This window comes from Sorex araneus, chromosome 4, assembly GCF_027595985.1.
Source record: "Sorex araneus isolate mSorAra2 chromosome 4, mSorAra2.pri, whole genome shotgun sequence".
NCBI lineage: Eukaryota > Metazoa > Chordata > Mammalia > Eulipotyphla > Soricidae > Sorex > Sorex araneus.
Genome location: NC_073305.1, coordinates 135817952 through 135833445, shown reverse-complemented (window position 1 = coordinate 135833445; position 15494 = coordinate 135817952). Strand labels below are relative to the sequence as shown.

Below are 15494 nucleotides of genomic sequence, written 5' to 3'. Positions count from 1 at the left end.
CCTCAGTTCAAAACAGTACAGTGGGTTGGGTGCCTGCCTTGCATGTGATCAAATCAGGTTCAATCCCTGACATCCTATATGGTCCTCTGAGCCCCTCCATGAATGATCCTGAGCACAGAGTCAGGAGTGAGCTCCACTGGGTGTAGCTCCCAAACAACAACAACAAAACAAATAACATTAATGAGAGGGCTGGAGAGAATTATTTTTTCTCTTTTTTAAATCTTTTTTAAAACAGGTGCTTTAAATATTTTTAAAAAAATGTTTTGACATGCACAGAAGTCCATACCCAACTCTGTGACTGCCTGGCTTCTTGCACACCACTGGATTAGTGCTAATAGCCTCCCGAATTAGAAAACAAACAAAAAAACATGAAGAAGCCTTCTTTGAATCCTCACTATGACTCTGTGGAGATATGCTCTTTACTGAAAGAGTGAATGCAGCTTAAATAATGAGAGGAACCAAACGACAGAGATTCCTTTACATCAACCTGACCCTGCCAACTCCATTACAGAATTTCCTGCTTATACGCCTCAAGTGAACAGTCCATGGCTCCTGGGAATCCCAATGTAATGGCCATCAAAATTAACTGCATTAGTAACAGATTCTAGAAAGTCCATTTGGAGTGGGTTGGGAGATGCAATAGTCTCTGCCACTAAAGTCACTGTACCAGTTTCCTGTCTTTATCAGTATCCCTGAGAGTTGGTTGTGCTCCTGGAGAAAAGAATATTGTGGGGCTGGAGTGATAGCACATCGGGTAGGGCGTTTGCCTTGCACGCGGCCGACCCGGGTTCGAATCCCAGCATCCCATATGGTCCCCTGAGCACCGCCAGGGGTGATTCCTGAGTGCATGAGCCAGGAGTGACCCCTGTGCATCGCCGGGTGTGACCCAAAAAGCAAAAAAAAAAAAAAGAATATTGTGCTTCCAAAGCCATACTGTGTAGATGCCTCCTTGAAAAAATAAACAACAAGGATCAACTCCTTAAGACTTTTTTAGGAGGTTAAAATTCCCAAGCATGGTGCTCAGGAGGTATAGCGATCCACTGATGATTCTCAGCCAGTCTAATGCAAGGGCCTGAGGACATAGTGGTCTTTGGGCTGTGAGGACTGGGGAAACCAGGGTCACCCCAGTGATACTTGGGAAACCAGGTGGTGCCAAGAAGCAGTGTCAGGTACTCCCCCTAAAGCTGTACTATCTTTTGGCCCAAACACCTTAAATCTTACTTAAAGTGGCAGGACAACTTCAGAACTGGGTTCTTAACAATATAGTGATAGGATAGTAGGAACTTGTGATCTGCTTTTTAGTGGTTACAACTAATTGTTTGATGATGAAATTCTGAAACTTTATACAAAACAATTGCTAACCACAATGTTCCCACACTACTAATGTTTCTAAATTTTTCACCACAAACTTTTAGTAAGATTGACTACTTCACCGTATGTGGTTAGTTTGTTAGTTGTTTTTTTTTTCTAAAGTGCATTTCAAAATATTATCAAATCTAATTTTACTTAGACTGGGAAGAAAAATACCTTCTTCTTGTCGGCAGAAGCCTCATAGTATTTTTATGATGTAAATAAAAATCGGTTGGGAGTTCCCAGAGATGAGGTTTTCCTTCGGTGGGATGGAATACTCCCAGGAAGAGATTGATGGAGTCTTGTCTATCAGCATCTGAAAATCCAAAACATGCATGTCAGGAAATTCATTGCTGATACAACAGAGGAGAATGTTTGCTCAGGAGAAGGATACAACTAATTTCAGAGGATACATCTCTGAAAATATTAGCACTTATACTTTAAAAATTATACACACTGGTTGGGATCAGAGTGATAATATGGCAGGTAAGGAGTTTGCCTTGTACTCAGCCAAACCTGCTTCAATCCCTGGTACCCCATATGGTCCATATGAGCTCTCCAAGACTTATCCTTGAGTGCAGAGCCAAGGGTAAGCCTTGAACATAATCGGATGTGGTGCCCCCTCAAAAAGCCAACAACAAAAAATTATACAAACACACACGCACATACAGACACAGAGACACATAGAGACACACACACAATTAAAGTAGTCACCAAGATTTTGTGTAGGATAAAACTCTTGCTTCAGAATGTTTCCTTCTGCCTCATGCCATACAATATGGCAAACAAATCTAATATTACTTCTTGTATTTTTTGGCAGGAAGGAGGTGTTGGCTTTGTGCTCAGAAATCACTCCTGGCAGTGCTCAGGGGACCATATGAATGCCAGGGATTAAACCTAGGTCAGCTACGTGCAAGACAAGTGCCTAACTACTGTAATGAGTCTTGAATTTTTTTTCAGCTTTTTGGGTTACACCTGGCGATGCTCAGGAGTTACTCCTGGCTTTGCACTCAGGAGTTAGTCCTGGTCGTGCTCAGGGGACTATATGGGATGCTGGAAATTGAACCCTGGTTGGCTGTGTGCAAGGCAAATGCCCTACTAGCTATACTATCGCTCCAGCCCGTCTTGAATTTTGAGATGCCTAAGGATCAAATAACTGGGCAATTCTCAAAAAATTAGAAATTGAGCTCCCATTTGACCCAGCAATACCACTCCTGGGAATATATCCTGGAGAGGCAAAAAGGTATAGTAGAAATGACATTTGCATTTCTATGTTCATTGCAGCACTGTTTACAATAGCCACAATCTGGAAAAAAACGGAGTGCCCCCAAACAGATGACTGGTTAAAGAAACTTTGGTACATCTACACAATGTAATACTATGCAGCTGTTAGAAAACATCTTGTCATGAAATTTGCATGTAAGTGGATCAACGTGGAAAGTATCATGTTGAGTGAAATGAGTCAGAAAGAAAGAGAGAGACATAGAAAGATTGCACTCATATGTGAAATATAAAGCAGCAGAGAGGTATGAGCTAGCAATGATGCAACTTCTGGCAGAAATTCCTCTGGACTTAGTTATTAAAATACTAAAATATAGAAATCCAGAACCTTGCAGCCCCTATTGTGGCCACACGCCCTCATATCTCTTCATTTTTAGCAATGAAAAACAAATTATCAAATGCTTCCTTTCCAGCAGGTCCGACTCTGGGGGGGAAACTCCAAACAATAATAGTGAGTTTTTTGTTGAAATATTGAATGTAATCAAAGTAAAGAGAAAGTAAAGTGAAATTTATCAGCTACACAGGTGGAGTGGGAGACTGGGGGGGGCGAGGGGTTGGGGGGAGGCATACTGTGGTTCTTGGTGGTGGAATATGTGCACTGGTGAAGGGATGGGTGTTCGAGCATTATGTAACTGAGACTTAGGCCTGAAAGCTTTGTAACTTTCCACATGGTGATTCAATAAAAAAATTTTTTTTAATTGTCACATATTATGATAAATTTTTGGTTTTATATATATGTATGTATATATCATCATCATCATCCCGTTGATCATCAGTTTTCTCGAGCGGTCTCAGTAACATCTCCATTCGTCCCAGCCTTGAGATTTTGGAAGCCTCTCTTTACTTGTCCTTCCCAACGATGCCACATTGGAGGCTCTTTCTGGGTCAGGGTAATGAGACCCATTATTGTTACTGGTTTTTGGCATATGAATAAGCCACAGGGAACTTGCCAGGCTCTCCCATGCGGGCAGGAAACTCTCAGTAGCTTGCCAGATTCTCCAAGAGGGAGAACCAGGCTATAAGATGTTGCGGCTGCGCGCTTCTGGGAGCTTGGTTTTATAGTCTCTGAATTATACACTCTCTCTCTCTCTCTCTCTCTCTCTCTCTCTCTCTCTCTCTCTCTCTCTCTCTCTCTCTCACACACACACACACACACACACTCATCTTATATCAGTTCACCTGAAACAAACACATTTTTGTTTAATTGCAAAGGGAAACACAAACAGCAGAAAGAAGACAACCAATTCTCATCTACACATTTTGTTATAACCCTTCACAAGCCAGCTTGTATCTTCCACTTTTCATCCTATCAGGACACTCTTCTTTGGCAGAGACAATGATTACATGGGTTCTATGGCCCTCAGCATGGGCCTGCATAATTCCCTTTTATGTTTGATCATGAAGGCAAACTGGGTTCAGAGCTAGCAGTCTCCTTCTCATCATTTAAACACTCCAAAATTGTCTTGTGAAAATACATGGCAAGCTAATAAAGCTGACTATATATGCTGCATTTCCTCTTCCTTTTTGCAATTACAATTTAGGGGGAAATAATGATAAACACTGAAGTGGACTCCCAAGCTACCCTTTCTATTTTTTTGCTCTCTTTTTCCTTATCAGCTTTCATTCTTCCCTCTCACTAATTCCTTTCCATTCTTGTCTTCAAGTCCTGTGTATTCAAGTGTGGGGCAGACATCCACAAAACCCCCTTCTGAAAATGAGCATTGAGCTAAAATAGATAGCACTGTAGAAATGACTGCTTTTGAAACAAGATAACATTATCATAAAATCAATTTTTTCCAACTGTGACAGTAAACACAAATATACCTGAAATTAGTGACACTGCTCTCATTGGGCTATGTGGTTATTGTGGCAAAAGCAATAAACGAATATGATACATCCAGCATGGATTCCAGTTACGAGTATTTTGGTAGGAAGCATTCCATTTAAAGAGCTCTTACTTTTTAGGCTAAAAGTAATATATAAAAGAGATATATCTATTCAGGGTTTTTTGCCATTTGTGGAGAGAAAAACATCAAGCACTAAATGATAGATATTACTGCCTGATGTGCACTCTCTCCACATACAAAAGTAAACATACTACTCTTATTGTAATTACATTATGCTTCTTGAATAGCCTTAATAGCACATAATAACATACCATTCAGTGCCTTAAAATATCTTATGTTGAAAAGCTTTCCATTTTTCAGCCATGTTTGCAAAGGAGTTATTTTTATACTTTAAACCTAATAGTTGCTTCCTTCAATTTTTAGCAAGTATGATAAAGAATTATTTCATAAGAAGTGAGAATGCAAATAAAGGATATTCCTTTAATGGCTCATAGAAGAGACTTCCTGAATTCCTTCTGTTGTTATAATTCAAAGATATCTATGATAATTACAGGCACGTGCTAAACTTAGACTGTAAAGACAACCCTAAGAAATCTTACTTCTTCTACTGGTCACTTTTGACTGCAGACAAGGCAATCACTCTCAGAAAGATGTAAGTGCCCAAAAGTATAAAACAGGTAAGTTCTCTGTAGTTATAGAAGACATAATAGAAACATGATTATTGTCTTCTGTACTCAATTATGGGCTACAGAGAAAAACTCCACACAATTCAAACACCTTCAATAAATAAATACTAAATCAATAAATACTAAAAAATTTTACTATTCATTGCATTTAAACTGATCATGTTTGAATGCAACAATTCTTAGTTAGCCAGATTTTTTATTTTTGGAGTTAGAGCTGTATTTGTTATTCTAATGTTAAATTAAAGCTGTGATAAGTTGGACTCTGAAATCAATAGAGGGAAGGATGACTATTCAATACATATTGCTGTATAACTATAGGGCCAGAATAGGGAGGGAATACAGAGAAGGTAAGATTCCTGCATCATATCAAACTTTAAAATTAATATCAGCTACATGTAGGAATGACAAAGATCAATACTCTAAGGAAAAAGAGAAAATACAATTTTCAAAAGAAACAGACAACAAACATAGAAAAATTCAATGTTACTATCAAACAAATGTAAATTAAATCAAGGTATTTTCTACCTATTAAGCTGAAGACTTTTCAGAATGGACACCCCCATATATACTCTGCTGAGGGAACATTAACTGCCATTTCTTTTCAACTGTAAAGCAATTTGGTAATGTGCATTTTTTAAGTACTAAAAATATCTGTGATATTTTATGATATCAACTATACTCTGATATAATACCTGTCACTGTCACTGTTATCCTGTTGCTCACTGATTTGCTCAAGTGGGTACCAGTAACATCTCCATTGTGAGACTTGTTACTGTTTTTGGCATATCAAATACGCCACGGGTAGCTTGCCAGGCTCTGCCGTAAGGGCAAGATACTCTTGGTAGCTTGCCAGCCTCTCCAAGAGGGGCAGAGGAATCGAACCTGGGTCAGCTGCATGCAAGGCAAATACCATGAACTAATAAATATGTTTCTGGCATTTTCATTAAGATCAGTGATATACCCAAAAAAAGTACTTCTAAAAATGCTTCTTTAAAAGGAACCTAAATAGACTGAACACAATAGCCACCCAGTACCTCCATTGCAAACCCCAACACCCAAAAGGAGAGAGAGAACAAAAAGGAATTCCCTGTCACAGGGGCAGGGTGAGGTGGGGAGGACAGAATGTGGGAGTGGGAGGGACCTTGGGGCCATCGGTGAAGGAGAATGGGCACTGGTGGAGGGATGGGTACTCGAGAAATGTATGAATGTAACACAAGCATGAAACGCTGTAACTGTACCCTCAACGGTGACTCATTAATTTAAAAAAATTTAAAAAATGTTTCAAAAATAAAAGGAACCTAAATGCATAATGTAGTACTGTAGCACTGTTGTCCCATTGTTCATCGATTTGCTTGAGTGGACACCAATAATGTCTCCATTGTGAGACTTCTAGTTACTGTTTTTGGCATATCGAATACACCACAGGTAGCTTGCCAGGCTCTGCCATGCAGGCGGGATACTCTCGGTAGCTTGCCAGGCTCTCCGAGAGGAATGGAGGAATCGAACCCAGGTCAGCCATGTGCAAGGCAAATGCTCTACCCACTGTGCTAATAATAACTAAAACCATGATGCTACTTAAGGATAGAGTGCATTCTGCTATCAAAAAGCATGCTCTAGAAGAATTCTGAAGGTCACATTGCTCACATTATCAAGAAGAGCAAGAACGGAAGATCAAGTGTATGCATACCTTAAGGGAGCAAAAAGGTCCAAAGACAGCATAATAGGAAAACTAATCCACACATCTTAGGGTGTTAGGGCCTTCGGGAGGGGGAGGGGGTACACTGGTATTAAAAGAACAAACAACAAAACAGTGTCTATCTCTGGTAGGTGAATATTGTATGACTTATTTGTGAGCTCTTTTATACTTTCTAAAATTATACGCATTATTTTTATAACAAAAAAAGCCCATCATCTTTCATTCATTTATCAAAGAATGGACTAAGACCCACATGAGAGAGATAATGAGTCAGTCAGGCAAGACTGGCTGATTCTTGGGGGCCCACATTCCACAGTGGGGAACAGACACACATAGAAGCAAATAATGAATATGAAACCTTCAGAGGCTGTGAGGAAGACAAGAGTATAGTGAGACAGGAGAGTGATGGCAGAGGAGAGGGACTCTTAGATTAGGGACTGAGAAGAGACAGAAGCAGAGCTGTCTGAGGAAGGGACATCTGAACTGTAAAGATGAGGAGTTCTTCTCCAGCAGGACAAACCAATGCAGATGTCTGACTGGGGAATGGCAGCTCCAGGCACTGAGGGTCACACCACGCATGACCTTGTAGGCCATTAGGGGGGAGTCTTGTTTTACCTGAACGGGAAGTTGAAGGAGGGAGTGATGTGATCTGATTTAAGCTTTAAAAAGATCACTCTGGCTGCTGGGAAAAGCAAGAGGGAAAGCAGAGAGATGACTCTGGAGATACTGCAATGCTTCAGATAAGAGGCGACTGTCATTTGTACTAGAGTAGAAGCAGTAAAAATGAAAAGAAGCAGCAGGATTTGGGTCATATTTCGAGTCAACAAGATTTGCTCACAGAGGGGACTAGGAGGGAGGGGACAGAAAATAAAATCTGGAGGATGAGTCCTCGGTTTTTGAATTGAACAAGAGGATGCTGAGGTGGGAAGGGGAAAAAAAAAGGAATGGAGAGAAATGGACTTGAGGTATAGTCAAGACTTTCTCTTGGGGCTTTGTAGATATAATTGAGGTTCCTAATCACTGGCTTCTAGGTAGGGAAATTGTCCTGCATTGCCGGAGCTTATGGTAAGTATATGATTGCCCACTATAATCACATGAATTTTTCAAAGGTACGAGAGGAAAGCAGGAAGACTCCAAGTATAAGAAGGCTTAGCTATGTTGCAGCTTGCTTGAAAGATGGAGCTGCCTCGAGATGAGGTAAGCACCAGCTTTTCAGACCCGAGAAGGGCACTCGCCACCATCGGGCAAGGATATGGGGACATCAGTCCTCCCAGTGCGTGGAATCCTGTCAACAGCATGAACAATCCTGGAAACTTGAGATAAGTGCTGGGGTCAGCAGACATCTGGCTTCATTGCTTATTTCATTCGCTTCACTGCTTTGATTTGAACTCAGGCCTGAGAGACCCAAAGTGGGAAGCACTGCTGACGAAAGCAGTGCCCACATGCTGACCATGGAAACACTGAGTCAAGAAAGGAAGGCAGTGTTCATCTACTACATTTGTGGAGGCTTGTTTTGCCCCCTATTGAAAATTACCATGATATTCAGGAGGCGATGTTGGGACAGCATTTGGGAGCATGAGTCTAACGTTCAGTAGAGAAGTCCAAGTCAGAGATATAAATTTGAGTGATGGGTGCATGGTATTTAAAAGCTGCCTCAAAAGTAAAATTAAAAAAAAAATAGAAGGTTGAGAAGTAGGACGGGAGATGTTAATCAGGTGAGTTTTAAGCAGGGTGTAGGCAAACTTGATCAAAGGTTGTTAGAAGGCCCTACAACACCCAAAAAAAGAGAGAACAAAAGGGAATGCCCTGCTGCAGAGGTGGTGGGGATGGGGTGGGGGTGGTGAGAGGGATACTGCGATCATTGGTGGAGGTAAATGGGCACTGGTGGAGGGATGGGTAAACGATCACTGTATGAGTAAAATTCAAACACAAAAGTTCATAAGTTTGTAACTGTACATCACAGTGATTCTCTAATAAAAAAAAATTTTTTTTTAAAAGTTGTTAGAAGAAAGTAACCTCTGGATTTGATGAGGTGGAGCTTCTTACGGATTTTGAGTTTTGTAGTGTAACAGAGCAGATTCCTGGTAACAGAGAAGCTACCTGATAAGAAACCTGGTCAGCACAGGACATGGGAGGAAAAGAGGGGTGAGGTTCACTCTGGGTATGCTGGCCGGTTTAGGCACTTACAGGAATAGGACAGCAGGAGGGAAACTGGAGGGGGTGAGATTAAGGGCAGAAGGAAGGAAAGGGAAGTGGCAAACACACACTGGTGTACTTCCGTGCTAATGAAATGAGGGAGTGGAGAAGGAGAAAATGATGATGGATAGCAGAGAACATCTAGTTAGATGGGAAAGCTGGCCGAGTGGGATCCAACACACGGAGAGGGGGCTGCATGGATAGGAGGGCGGGGTAGTCCAGGCCAACCACCGTTACAGGAAATGAGGCGAAAACCTCTGTGCAGACCAGGGGAGGCTCTACGTTGGAGGGATGGGATTTCACTCCCCGTAGCTTGCTTTTGCAATGAAGTGGGATGCAAGGGCATTAGCTGAGATCGGGCTCTTGGAGGTTTATGAGAGAGGGCAGGATGAAGTGTCACTTAAGAGAGCAGCAGAATGAACATACTAAGGATATGCACTGTCTTCTGTTCTGAGTGCCATTTGGCAAACTACAGTCAGTTTAAATTGAGAGTCATCCTTTTCTCTTGCCACATGTAATTACTTTGGTTTCAGGGCGACTGGGTTTTTAATCAGTAGTTAATGTTATTTTAAGTGATATCAAAATAAAACCTCTTTCTCCCCCCCATTGTCTTCCTTCTGCTCTAGCCAACCAGCTCATTGACTTGTGTAAAGCTCCTACTTGGAAGGATGGCCTTTGGAAGGCCTTTGCATTGTTCTGGAGAATCTTGGCACCTAGCCCTTCCCTGTTGGCATCCTCCAGCTGCCTCTGTAAACAGTCTGTTAGGAAATCCAATTGTGGTTCTTAGAAACAGACTCCAGAGCACACTAATAGGTGAAGTCTCAAGACGGTTTGGGGAGCCAGAACAATAAACAATGGGTACAGGGTACTTGCCTTGCACACCGCTGACCTGGGTTCCATCCCTGGCACCCCATATGGTCTCCTGAGCCCACCAGGGAATGATCCCTAAGTGCAGAGCTAGGAGCATTCCTTGAGTATTGTCAGGTGTGGCCCAAAAACTAAATACAAAAGATGGCTTTGAAAGTGAGTCTGAAAGGGTTGTCCAGAAGACATTAATTTCTCTATAAAAACCAACACTCTAATTTCTAGGACCTTCCTACCTACTTCAGGTGCTAATGGGAGGAGACCATTCCACAGTTATCCTGAGAACTTTTGAGAAAATGGAGAGCTTTAAATAAATGAGAATTATGTAATATCCATTGTAATTTTAAAAATAAGTTTTATACTCCAGTACACTATGCATCTCAAATAGTCATTTTTGCCTCATTACTCATAAAAGGATTCTTTGCCTGGGGGTTCCTCTGTCAGCTGTAGCTCCTGTGTGCATGACTGTGCTTTATCTTCCTATTATGAGCATTCAATGTTCTCTAGACCATCTCCCATCTTGTTAGAGAATGCCTTTCCTTAAATCAGGCCCAGCAACAGACTCCTCACTCATTCTCTGTCTGTGGCTTTATTGAAAACCGGAGTACTTCAACATGGAAAGTATCATGCTAAGTGAAATGAGTCAGAAAGAGAGAGACAGACATAGAAAGATTGCACTCATCTGTGGAATATAGAATAATAGACTATAAGACTAACGCCCAAGAATAGTAGAAATAAGTACCAGGAGAATGTTTCCATGGCTTGGAGTCTGGTCTCTCATTCTGGGTAACTCAGGGAAGGGACCACCAAGTAAAATGTGGTTGGAGGTCATGTGGGGGAAGGGTGATGCAGGCCGAATACAGACTAGAGACTGAACACAATGGCCACTCAACACCTTTATTGCAAACCACAACACCTAATCAGAGAGAGAGAACAAAAGGGAATTCCCTGCCATAGTGGCAGGGTGGGGTGGGGGGAGACGGGACTGGGGAGGGGGGAGGGATTTTGGGTTTACTGGTGGTGGAGAATGGGCACTGGTGAAGGGATGGGTTATCGAACTTTGTATGGGGGAAACATGAGCACAAAGATGTATGGATCTGTAACTGTACCCTCACGATGACTCTCTAATTAAAAAAAAAATAAAATAAAAGCTAAAGAAAAAAAAAAAAAGAAAACCGGAGTACTTACTGCATCATGAGTGGAGGGGAGAAGGCAGATGGAATAGAGAAGGGATCACTAAGAAAATGATGGCTAGAGGAATCCGTCAGGATGGGAGATGTGTGCTGAAAGTAGATAATGGACCAAACATGATGATCTCTCAATGTCTGTGTTGCAAGCCATAATGCCCAAAAGTAGAGAGAGAGTATGGGGAATATTGTCTGCCATGGAGACAGGGGGAGGGTGGAAAAAGGGGATATATCAGGGATATTGGTGGAGGGGAATGTGCACTGGTGGAGGGATGGGTATTTGATCATTGTGTGATTATAACCCAAACATGAAAGCTTGTAACTATCTCATGGTGATTCAATAAAATTTTTAAAAAAAGAAAAAAAGAAAAGAAAAGCAGAGTACTCGGATTTTAGATATCAGTAACAACTCCCGTTACAGGGATAATGGCAAAGGAGAAGGACAGAGTGGAGGACCCTGACTAGCAGGGAAATTTCAAACCTTGTCCACAGCAACACACCCAAAGGGAGACATAATGGTTGACATATGACCTAAATGTTTGTTTAACAATGAATTGTATCATCAGCACCACTCACCACCACCACCACTGCCAAACAAGATAGGGAGAAATTGCCAATCCTGGGACCCATGACGAGGACTCTATTCGGAAATAGCATCCTGACAGGTATAATCAAACTAAGGTGCCATCTCCCTGGAGGCGGGTGAACCCTCAACCCAGTCCCATCAGTGTGCTTATTAGAAGAAAGAAACATATAGGAAAGAGGGTGCCACAGAGAGACAGACACGGGGGGAGAGGCCATGTGACACCAGAGGAAGACATATAAAGGCAGCCACAGCAAGTCAAAGATCATAAACCACATTGGAAGCTAAGAGGTCAGGAAGCTCCCTCCTGAGCCTGCAGAGAGAGCACAGCTCTATGGATACCTGGACTTTGGAGTTTCGTCTCCAGACCTGGGAGATATACATGATGTCTCAAACCTCCTGGTGATATAAGTACCACAAAGGGAACAGTATGACAGTAATAGTTGGAAATGATCACACTGGATAAGAACTGAGTATTGAAAGTACATAAAGGGATACTCATGATAACCTTTCAGTATCTGTATTGCAAACCACAATGCCCAAAAGGAGCGGAGGGGGAGAATGAGAAGGGGAGAGAAAGAAAAAGAGAGAGAGAGAGAGAAACAGACAGATGGAGCTGGGGGTGGGGTGGGAAAGTACCTGCCATAGAGGCAGGCTGGTGGGGTGGGGGTAGGGAGGCGACGGGAGGGAAACTGGGGACACTGTTGCTGGGAAATGTACACTGGTGGAGGGATGGGTGTTGGAACACTGTATGATTGAAACTCAATCATGAACAATTTTGCAATGAGATATCTTACAGTGATTCAATGAAAAAAAAATGTAAGGGGCCGGAGCAATAGTACAGGGCGTTTGTTTGCCTTGCACACAGTGACCCAGGTTCGATCCCTGGCACCCCATATGGTCCCCCGAGTACCGCCAGGAGTAATTCCTGAGTGCAAAGTCAGGAGTAACCCCTGAGCATCACCGGCTATGACCCAAAAAGCAAATAAATAATAACAATAATAATTTAAAAATAATATATATTTTTTAAAAACCTGCTGGTGGTATTTTGTTGCAGAAGACCTAGGCATCTTCTACAACAAAGAAGCTGAGCCAAAGAGAATGCTTTTAGAGATAAGTGTTCTAACTTATGAAAACAAGGAAAATTACTGGTAATTTTCAGTGTTTTTAGCTATTTATAATAATCAGCTACTTGCAACACACATTTGAGTAGACTGAGATACATCAGTACATATTAATTCCACCACTGGAAAGCAGAGCAGTAGTATAATGAAGCATAATGGGAATACTTGAATACATTTTTTGTTTGTTTTTGCAGAGAGCAGAGGTTGCTTTATTGTGAGCATTCTAGATGCTGCACAAGCACCCTGCCCCCTCAGGGCCGGGGAGAGAGGCGTGGCTTCTCTATAGTCCCAAGACCAGAGCTCAGTGTGCGACCCCACACCCATTACAGCCACATACTTGAGTACTTCTACTTTAGATGCTAGCATTTAAATTCAGTGCTCTGTCAGTGCTCTGGATTTCTAAATTCTCTAGGGTATGAGATGGCAGAGCAGGTCAGGCACTTATCTTGCATGCGGCCACCCCAGCCTCGATTCCTGGCACTACACATGGTCCCCTGAGCATCACCAGAAATGATCCCTGAGCGCCAAGGCAGGAGTAAGCCCTGAGTACTTCCAGGTGTGCCCCCCTGAAACAAACAAACAAACAAAAATTCTATTTTCAAATCTTTTTTTTCTTTTTAAGTAGGTTTTGTTTTCCTTGTTTAGGTTTTAGTTTGGGGACCATGCCTGGTGGTGCTCTGGGCTTACTCCTGGCTCTGTGCTCCCCAGGGATCACTCCTGGCAGTGCTGGGGGACAACATGCAGTGCCAGAGACTGAACTAAAGTCAGTGGGGTAGAAGGCAAGTGCCTCAAGTCCTGTTCAATCTCCCCAGTCTTATTTTCCAAATTCCTCATTTCTGTTTATATCCTTGCTTATTTTTTCTCTGCTCAACTACTCTTCTTTTTAAACTCCTAATTCCCAATTCAAGGAGCCCTGTATAAAGAATAGGTAGCACTGCACTGCACTGTAGCACTGTTGTCCCGTTGTTCATCGATTTGCTCAAGCAGGCACCAGTAACGTCTCCCTTGTGAGACTTGTTACTATTTTTGGCATATTGAATATGCCATGAGTAGCTTGCTAGGCTCTGCCGTGCGGGCAGGATACTCTCGGTAGCTTGCCGGGCTCTCCAAGAGGGACAGAGGAATCGAACCCGGGTTGGCCACGTGCAAGGTAAATGCCCTACCCACTGTACTATCACTCCAGTCCCAAAGAATAGGTAGATAACCTTAAAGTGTACAATGGACTTAGTGGTTTATGGTATATACTGAGCTTACCCACAGTAGTACAATGTGCATGATTCTCAATGAATCCCAAAGAGGTTATCTGAGAAGCCTAAGAATATCACTGGCAGGCTACACCTTATTAAGTTGTAATAAAAGGCTGCAAGTTAATAATTCTTAGTTCAGAGAAAAGCAGGAGTTGCAATGGGAGTAGATAATAAATTAGCACACATAGTTATTGGCTCATTTCATGAATATTCAGAGTGCCATGGCAAGGGATTAGGTACCGCATCATGAACCAGCTGCTCCTGGGGTGCTCAGAATTCATGGCTTAACTGCAATCAAACCATGTCCTACAAAGCAAAAAAACGCTTCAAGAACAAAAGTTGGAGGGCTTTCCCCCAAGCAATGTGAGTACTGAAGGCTGGCTAGAAAGCAAGAAGACTGCAATCACGTGTTCCAGTGAATGACAGCACACAGTTAAGGGATCTGAGACAGAAGTTATCTAAGTTATTTGGGAAAATGGGTTGGTTAGTTTGGGGAGTAAAAAAAGGATGGGAATGGCATGAAGGGAAGAATAGCTAAGTGGGCTGGCTGGACTGTGTAGGACAGGTGGGTCAGGACTGCCAGGACAGAACTGCCCTGCAGTCCCTCCCACACCAACCAGGCTGCCAAATAGTTTCAGATCCACAGTGTATTTGGGAATGTCTGACCCCAATGTGATCTCACTACAAAGTGACCCCCTGTCCTTCTGCCTGCCCCGACAAGATCCTGAGTTGCCGCCCACGAATGGCTCCTCTGGCTCCTAATGGCCATGATCCCAGAGGCACACAAATTAATCTCGGAACCCAGCGGCTTTGGGCAGAAATGCATCTGGACTATGCATTAAACTTCAGGACTGTGCCACCCCGGGTGGGGAAAGGTGTTTGTCCCTTCCGCCTTCCCCTCTCCACCCCCCCCCCATGGCACAATGGCCGCCATCTTTCAGAGCCTACTGGACAGCCAGGTACAAGATTGCAGTGATGAGACATGTGGGGCCTCAGGAGATGGGGGGTGGAACCGGCCCTTCTCCCCGCCCTGACAAGACCCTGAGTTGACACCCACGAATGGCCATGATCCGAGAGGCACACAAACCAAGCTCGGAACCGAGAGGCTTTTGGCAGATATCCCTGCAGACTTATTACTGAAATATCAGAAATCCAAAATTGTGCATCCTCATATGCTTTTTATAATCAGCAATAGAAAACAAATTATCTAATGATGCCTTTTTGGCAGGTCTGATTGTTGGGGAAAATTCCAAATAATAAGGGCGAGTCTTTTATTGAAATATTGAATGTAATCAGAGTAGAGAGGGAGTAAAGTGGAAATCATCTGCCACACAAGCAGGGAGAGGGGTGGGATGAGGGGTATACAGGGGTTCTTGGTGGTGGAAAATGTGCACTGGTGAAGGGATGGTTGTTTGATCATTGTATGACCGAGG

General features: G+C 42.7%; 1 protein-coding gene across 1 annotated transcript in view; it reads right to left on the bottom strand.

Annotated features, from left to right (window-relative positions):
• Positions 1 to 15494, bottom strand: part of FIG4 (FIG4 phosphoinositide 5-phosphatase) — a 131967-nt gene that overhangs the window by 62564 nt on the left and 53909 nt on the right. The window contains exon 16 of the mRNA XM_004605717.2: positions 1528 to 1666. Within this exon, the coding sequence (XP_004605774.1) occupies positions 1528 to 1666 (139 nt within the window). The remainder of the gene's footprint in view (positions 1 to 1527; positions 1667 to 15494) is intronic.